At 29.2% G+C, this 8763-nt stretch overlaps 1 protein-coding gene and 1 long non-coding RNA gene across 2 annotated transcripts; one reads left to right on the top strand and one right to left on the bottom strand.

Moving 5' to 3' along the window:
* The first annotated feature begins 2390 nt into the window (after positions 1 to 2390).
* LOC145566274 (protein FAR1-RELATED SEQUENCE 5-like) lies at positions 2391 to 3448 on the top strand. The gene is made up of 2 exons (XM_081625741.1): positions 2391 to 2818; positions 3025 to 3448. Exons 1-2 carry the CDS (start codon positions 2391 to 2393, stop codon positions 3446 to 3448), a joined length of 852 nt encoding a protein of 283 aa, XP_081481867.1.
* A 1956-nt stretch (positions 3449 to 5404) lies between these two features.
* On the bottom strand, positions 5405 to 7536 carry LOC145568552 (uncharacterized). The gene is made up of 3 exons (XR_014095841.1): positions 7436 to 7536; positions 5776 to 6007; positions 5405 to 5693 (listed from the first exon to the last, which is right to left on the bottom strand). It is a non-coding gene; the product is annotated as an uncharacterized LOC145568552 (long non-coding RNA).
* Positions 7537 to 8763: the final 1227 nt, after the last annotated feature.

Genomic DNA, 8763 nt, shown 5'->3' with positions numbered 1-8763 from the left:
TTGATTTCCTAGATTAAGTAAAATATACTTAGAAATACATAATGAAACAGATCCAACATGATATTACATGCATGCCTTGAAAAGACGCAATTTTTAATATGCACCACTGTGCATACATATTCTGTGCACCACCAATCTAAACGACATCGTTTTGTTGTTTTTTAAATTTTCTTCTATTCTCTACTGCTTCTCTTTCTCGCGCTAATTTTCTGCTTCAATTCTTCAATTCTTCCGAAAATATACTCCGTTTTTTTTCCTTTTTCTTCTTCGATTCTCTACTGCTCTTCTTTTTCTCGCTCTAATTTCCTCTTTCTTCTATTTTCTCTCTCCTCTTTTTTGTGATTTTGATTTTTCTCTTTTTTGCTCTTCATCAATGGATATTATTGACATTACAGGTTAGATTATTGATTTATTTTAATTTTTTTGTTCGAAATTAGGTTATATTTCGTGATTCTTATATTCAGATTTTGTGTTGTGATTGATTTTGCAATTGAAATTGATGATATGTTTTGATTAATTGTTAATATGTTGTGATTTTGCAATTGAAATTGATTTTGATATGTTTTGATTATTGGTTTTTTAATGTTTGATTAATTGTTCATATGTTTATAATTATAATTATAATTTTCTTGTTTTTATAATCTTATTTTTTCTGTTTTTATAATTTTAATTTTTCTGTTTTTATAATTTAATTTTTCCATTAATGTTGTGATTTTGCAATCTATAATGATTTTGTTATTGTTTTATTAATTTTTCATTAAAATCGAAATAGGTTTTGAACTGTATTTTCTATAATTTGTTTTATTGGATTTCTATTGAGTTGCGTAATTTCTGTTGGTACTATTGTTATTTTATGAATATTACAGTGACATATATGAACATTTCTGATTAATTTGAATATTCTGGAATCATAATAATATTATTTGATTTGCGTAATTTATGTTTGTTAGATATATGAACTTTTTATTGAAATTTTTGAACAAAATAAATATTGTTTTTGAACCTATGTTTTTGTTGTAGTGAGTACGAATGCAATTGTTTATAAGGAAGGTGAAACTTCTGAAGTGCCGAGGAAAGAAGTTAGAAGTGATGATGAAGCATACGAAATGTATAATGAACTAGTTTTTTGACCCGGACGATGCCCCGGGTCGTTGTTTGTATATAAAAAAATATAACAAAATATAATGAAACATATTGTTGGTTTTATAAAAATAATATCATTTTTTAATTTTTTTTTAAATATAATTGAAAATCAAAATTCATTATTTAATATGCAGCATCTTAAATGTTATATTGTATCAGTTTGTTTTATTTGTTAAAGGGATTTTTTTTATCATTCAGTTGTCATTATAAATTCCTTCGAGTAAACATATTTTGTGGTTAAAAAGAAAAAAAACCTTTAAAATTGCTTTGCATGGTTATATATTTTTATTAACTATAACCTATATGAATTATGGTTGGGTAAATGAAAGAAATAAAATTAATTTTGAAATCATATTATTGTTTAATATACACATATAAGTTTACAATTAAAATTTTAAAATTTATGAATATGAGTAACTCTTTTTAATACAACTTTATCATCATAAGATGTCATCGGATTGGTGGTTAGTTAAAGTTTAATATTAATGAATAAGAGTTTATGAGTTCAAATATTAATGCTAATAAATCATAAATTTTAAAGGGAAAATATTGATGTATGACTAATGATAGTGGGTGACATGGCGACACGTGGCAAGATTGGTGACACGTGGCAAGATTTCAATCCTTGCCATTGATTTTTAATATATATATTGATTGATATTGATATGCATTTAGGCATGGTTTTAGTATGAGGAAGGGAGTAGTACGTTATGTTGGTAGATCAAAGGTTTAGAGAGGTAGAAAATATTTGTGTTCAAATGCTGGTTTGAAGGATACTTCAAGTAAAATCCCAAGGAAGTATCATAACCTGGATTATCGTACATGTTGTGAAGCTTATGTTGATTTTGTGATTGATAATCGTGGTGTTTGGACTTGTGTTCATCATAATATGGTTCATAATCATGCTATGATTCCACTTGAGAAAAGACATCTTCTTAGGTCTCAATGAAAAATTCAAGGTGAGCAATTGAAGTTTATAAGTTCCATGAAGGCTAGTGGAGTTAAGGTTTCGGCTTCTATTCGTGCTTTGCGTAAAGAGGCTGGTGGATCTCCCAATCTTAGATTCACTTCTTCCGATGCTTATAATGCATTGGCTGCTGAAAAAGTAAGTAGAATGGATGGTTGTGATTGCAATACTTTGGTGAAATATTTTGCTGAACGTCAAGCTAAGGAATCTGATTTTTATTACGAGTTTGAGTTAGATGAACAACGTTCCCTTGTTAGCTTTTTTTTGGAGGGATAGAAGAATGAGGCGGGACTATGAAGATTTTGGAGATTTAATGGTACTTGATACCACTTATAAAACTAAGAAGTACGGAATGATTTGTGCACCCTTTGTGGGCATGAATCATCACATCAATAATATAATGTTTGGCATGGGTTTTGTACTAGATGAGAAGACTAGCAGCTTTATATGGCTGTTTGAGTCTTTCATGAGGTCTATGGGAGGAGGTCGTCATCCCATAACCATAATGACGGACCAAGCGCCTTCTATTGCTGCAGCAATTAGAGCAATATTTCCTAGCTCTCGACACCGTTTATGCACTTGGCATCTTATTGAGAACTCCAAAACCAACATTGGATCACTTAGAATTCTGAGAGACTTCCCTGAAATATTTGACTACTTGCTCAAGTATTGTGAAAGTATTGCAGAATTTGAACATTATTGGCCTAGGTAACTTTTTAATGTTCAGAACTTTATTTATTTTGTTTTGAACTCTTAGTTAATGTTTGAACCTTTGTTTTTTCATTTGTATTTTGCATTCTGTAGGGTCTTTTGTTTATTATTTAATATTAACACAATGTTTATTTAGAACATATACCATAATATCTTTGAACATTTCTGTTTTTATTCTGAACCATTTTTTTTTTTTTTTGTAGAATGATGACAAAGTACAAGTGTACTGAAAATGATTGGTTAAATCATTTGTATCATATCAAAGAATTTTGGTGTCCAGCACACTCAAAAGATTATTTTTCAGGTGGAGTTTTATCATCACAAAGGAGTGAAACAACCAATAATGCGGTTTCCAATAGATTGAACAAAATAGATGGTTTATGTGACTTTTACAGCAGTTTTCTTGATGTTATATCAGAGTGGAGGAGTAAAGAAAGCAATCAAGATTTTCGGTTTTTGAGAGGTAACCGTCATCTTGCAGTTGCTAATGTTAGCTTGCTTATACATGCTAGGGAGATTTATACCATTTCGGCATATGTTGTATTTGAAGAACAATTTGCAAAAGGGATTTCATGTTCTCAAGAGATGAAGTATGAAAATGATGAGACTATTTGTTATTATGTTTAGAGGCCTAATAAGGATTTCATTAGGCATAAAGTTACTTATGAGAAATTCACTTTCAATATTAATTGCACTTGTAAATATTGGAGTGAAATGTGGTTGCTTTGTTCTCATTCTTTACGTATATACAATATTCATTATGTTCAAAAGATTCCAGAGTAGTATATAATGAAAAGGTGGACTAAAAAGGCAATGTGTAGCCATGTTGTTGATGAAGATAATTACAAAGATGTTAATGTTAATGTTGTTCCTTCTGCTGTTTGGAAAGCTCAAATGTGTAGAAAGTTTGTTCAATTAGTGACATCATGCCAAGATTACGTTGAGGCTAGTGTTGAAGTTGAGTTCACTTTTGATATGCTACGTGAAAAGGTTGAGAGTGTTAGGGGTCCAGTTGAGATTGTAGATGTTGATGATGTTGAAGATTGTCAAGAAATTGATGAAGAAGGACAACCTATTAAAGATACAAAGGAAGAAGGGTGATAGAAATTATAGGCCTAAAAGTGTTGTTGAGAAAGTATGTAATAAGGCTAAAGGTTGGAAAAAGAAAGTAGATAAGTATAAAGATGAAGCTAGACCTGCTACTGAAAAATTGTTTCAGGTACTTTTGAACTTTTTATTTTTTTTTTAACTTTTTTATTATATAAATGAACATATCAATAATTTTGTTTTCTTATGTAGGTTTTAGATGATGATGGTAATCCATTGATTTATTCACATCCTACTTCAGAAGTTTCAAATCTTTCTGTACTTTCAAAGAAAAAAAGTGGTCCTAGTACAAAGAGTAAATCATCAACAAATGATGTGCAACCTTCCTCATCAAATGTAAAAATTTATTGGACCTTTTTAATAAGAATTTGAACATATTGTATTTCATTCTAAATGTCTATTAATTCTTTGCAGGTTTTTGGGGGTCAAGGTTCTAGTAACATTACAAGAACTGATGCTCAACCTTCCTCATCAAATGTGAATTTTTATATTAGACAAGCTGAATTTTAATTTGATTTTTTTCTTTTATTATAATATTGACTTTTTTTTCATTTTCTTGTAGTTGTCTTGACGTCGGGTTTCTAATACTAATACCAAAGTTTTTGCTACTAATGTTCAGCCTCCAGTCAATGTAAACATATTTCTTCATTTTTTTTATTTTAACACTATTTTCATTGCTTTGATTTAATTTTGTAGGTTATAAATAATTCTCAACCTAAGAAAAGAAAAGGATATGAAGTTAATGAAAACAGAGGCATTCAATATGAGATGAGTAATTCTTCAAGAAATGATGTTCTGTCTTCCTCAGCAAATGTAAAATTTCTTAACTTGTTTATTAAGTATTTGAACTTTTTGAATACAATTCTGAACATACAAGAATTTTTTTTGCAAGTTTTTGGTGGTCAATTTTCAAGTAACTTTATAGCAACTAATGTTCAAGCTTCCTCATCAAATGTAAATTTTTACTCATTAAATTGATTTTTAATGTAAAATTTTCATATTTTGATATTTTAATTTAAATTTGTAGGTGAGAAATGGTTCTCAATCTATAAACAGAAAAGGATCTGAATTCAATCAAAATAGAGGCTTTGACTATGAGAAGAGTAAATGGTACCAAGTAAGTTAGAACTTTGTTTTATGATTTTTGAACTTTCATTATTTTATTTTGAACATGTTGTTTATTAATTTTTTTTGAATTTTTTTTTAGAATTTTAGTGCTGGGCAGAATGTAAGGACTGAAGGGTGTGATGCTCCTGGATCTTCTAAAGTTTCTTCTTATGATGCAATGTTATCCATTTTTGACAAAACTATTAATTAGGATATTTTGTATTCTTTATGTTTACTTTTTTTATTAAATTTGTAACAATATACAATATTCTTATAACATTTTAATATACAAATATTTTTTACATGGTTTTATATACTTTATCCTTTCGCTCTCTTCATTAAAGTATAAAACATATCACAATATTAACATAAAGAAAACATATCACAATATATAAAGAAAACATATCACAACATTTTTGTTTTCAATCCCAAATTAAAGAAAAAAATATGTTCATAATCCCAAACTTAACAATACCAAAGTTAAAAAAAAAAAAAGTTGATAAAATTACATTTGTTCACCAAAATTAAAAAACCTACTACATTAACTTTCAACTAATCTTCTTCTAGTTGCCATCTTGATTTTGTATCCTTCTTTGTTGCTGTTATTCAGAATAATTTATGCATAATATTTCACCCTGAGCTTCCTGATTTCATCAATCTGCAACCAAAAAAACAAAAAATTAATTTAAAGATTTGAAGATAGTTATGAAACAAATGAACAATAGATTTTAAAAACTTACATCATTAGGCTTCAAGTCACAAACCCACTCTTCTAAGGGTTCTGCAGTGTATGTCTCCATATGCTTCATCAAGTACACACCACAATTTTTATAGTCTAAATTGCTTCTCCATTTCATCTTAATCAGATTCATTTCGAAAGTCTTCACCACATTTATAAAACCTTCATTGTAACCTTGACTTTTCAAACACCATGAGAAAGCTTCAAGCTGAAATTAAAATATAGTACTTCCTCTGCTCCAATATTATTGCAACAAGGGTGTTGGGCACAATAATTAAGAAAAATGAAAAGTGATGAGAGAGATAGAGAGAAATAAAAATGTGGACCCATGTAATGAAGAGAGAGAAAGGAAGAAAGCATGTACAAAATAAGCTAATGTTGCAATATTTGTAAAACTTCCTAAAATGGTAATTGTTGTAATATTTATGGAGCAGAGGAAGTATATATTAATATTTGAACTTTACCTTCAATTTAATGAACACATAATGTAGTTTAATAGAACACGTAATGTAGTTTAATTGAACAAAGTGACTTTAGAAACTTACCATTTTTTCTGGATCACCATTATATTTGTCACTCACTTTCATATGCATGGGTAGCTTTCTATTATCAATTATATCCACTGTGCTGTTGTACATGTTGATGCACAATAAATAGTAGTGCTTGTGTGCAACTATAGGGAAAAAGAATTGCATGTATTGCCTTATTTTCCTGATGTCGCTGTTTTGCATTTCATACCGCAATCTTTGTGTGAATTTATCAATCCACACCAGAACAATTATTTAAAAATCAGCACAAAACATGAGCAAGTGGCATTCATTATGGTTGAAGATTATTGAAAAAGTCCTCAACCATATACTATTTGATCATCTACTTTGGGAGCTATTCAGTATACTTTTAAAGACATCTAGTTTACTTTAAGTGGAAATGTATTCAAGGCCACTTAAAGGTTCTAGAATAAAAATTCAGCTTGCACAACACTTAATAGTTGAAGGATTTCAGGGAAAAAAATTATTCTATGATATACTTGTTTTTTTTTTTTTTAATTTACTTTGAGCAAAACAAATTCATCATATCAATTAAAACCCTCACACCAAATCAAAAAATAAACCACGATTGATATCAATGTCTCAAATATGATCGCGAGGTGAATCAGCTCCAAAAGCAATTATAACATACTCTAAGCACCCATATACAACAAAAAGATTCACCAACAATAAAGTAGAAATTAAGAGCATAAAAATCAAACACAAATAAGTTCCTAATAACAAAGTAACAACCAAAGAACCATGACATAGAAATGAGGAAGTGATTGAGATATCATTTAGTCTTTCGATTTACTTAAAAATATAAATAATTTACTTTTACTTAGTTTCCATCTATATTTGAAATTGATAAAATAATAGGATTCATTGGGGCATTTTGTCGAACATTTACTGTGCATTTGCTTGATTTTGCTTAAATTTTGATGAAATGTAAACACACATTATTGAAATACAAATACCAAAATTTTGAAATTGAATAGAAGTGAATTTGCCAAAATTTCGAGCAAAACTAATCAGAATCGAGCCTTAAATTTCTTTATAAAAAAATTGAGCCTTAAATTGACAAAATAAAAAATCCAAAGAGAAGGAATTCAAAACGTTGAATTAAAATCATACCTGTATTTGACTGAAAATTTGAGTTACAATAATTGGAAAATTTGGAAGCTGGATTTGGAGAGAAATTGCAATCTTCCATATGTTCTTGAGGAGAGAGAAAGTGGCTTGAGTTTGTGAAAAGGGAAGAACGAGATTATCGATTTCAAAGACCACACGTGCAACTACATCTTAGTCGTTAATTTTGTTAAGATCTAACGGTCCGTATTAGTTCCTAATTCCTATTATAAACTAGGTTCTCATTATAACCTGATCCTATATATATATATATATATATATATATATATATATAATATAATTGTTCAAAAAATTTACATTCTTGAGTTTGCTCTTCACTTTCACTACATTAATTTAATTACATATTAGTTCTACCAAATTAGTATTTCCAAAATATTACAACCTACTTGCCGATTTTCAAAAAATTACAGCACAACATCTAATTTTCAAAATGTTTCAAGATAGAATTGCATTACCCTTGGTATTGAAAGTTACTAGCTGTAGGTTTTCCCAAAATATCATCAAGAGTCACATTTTTGGTTCCAAATATATTGTCATACTCAGCTTGATCAAACATGCTTTCAAAATCACCCCTTTCTTGCAACGAAACTGATTCATTAGCATCTTTTTTAGGTGCTTTTCCAGTACCTAACTTAAGCTTTAGGTCGGGTAATCCAGATCCCTCACCTGTGATCACAGCTTCTTGTGCTGAAGGGTTTTGACTGGGTGTAGTAGGAGTTGCATCCAACTGCAAGTTCCAAGGATTACTTGGATCAAAATCCTTTCCAACTTTGCCTTTTCCCTTTGCTGCTACCCTCTTTTCAGCTTGCTTGTTCTCTAAATATTCCCTTTCAGCATGATCTATAGCTCTCAAGAAAGATTATGTTCCAAATATCTCTTCATCTTGACTTAAGATTGAAGGTTCCTTCAATCTCTTCTCTATAAAATCTCCAATAGTATTTAGAAGCAGATTATTTGGAAACAGTTCATTTGCAACTTTCAATTTTTCAGCAATCTTAGACACTTGACCACCCAAAGTTTTAACCATGTTAATAAATTCATCCATAAACTCTTCCAATGAAATGAACATAATTATATAAAAAATATGAACAAGCCTTATATTCATTTGAACAATAATATTGAACATGCTGAAACATAAAACATAAAACATGTTCTGAACATGTAATATATTTTAATGAACATAAAGCATAGAACTTTGAACATTATTTTAAAAGTTACCTTTGTTGGCTGTGCCTCATTTCTTTGTTGGTTGTCACTCTTTTGTTGTATATTTGGTGGCTAATTTTCTTTGATTTGTATCCTTGGCAATACAT

This window comes from Chenopodium album, chromosome 11, assembly GCF_948465745.1.
Source record: "Chenopodium album chromosome 11, dcCheAlbu1.1, whole genome shotgun sequence".
In the NCBI taxonomy this organism is placed as follows: Eukaryota; Viridiplantae; Streptophyta; class Magnoliopsida; order Caryophyllales; family Amaranthaceae; genus Chenopodium; species Chenopodium album.
The sequence above is the reverse complement of the archived record's forward strand: the minus strand, read 5'-3'. Positions and strand labels throughout refer to the sequence as shown.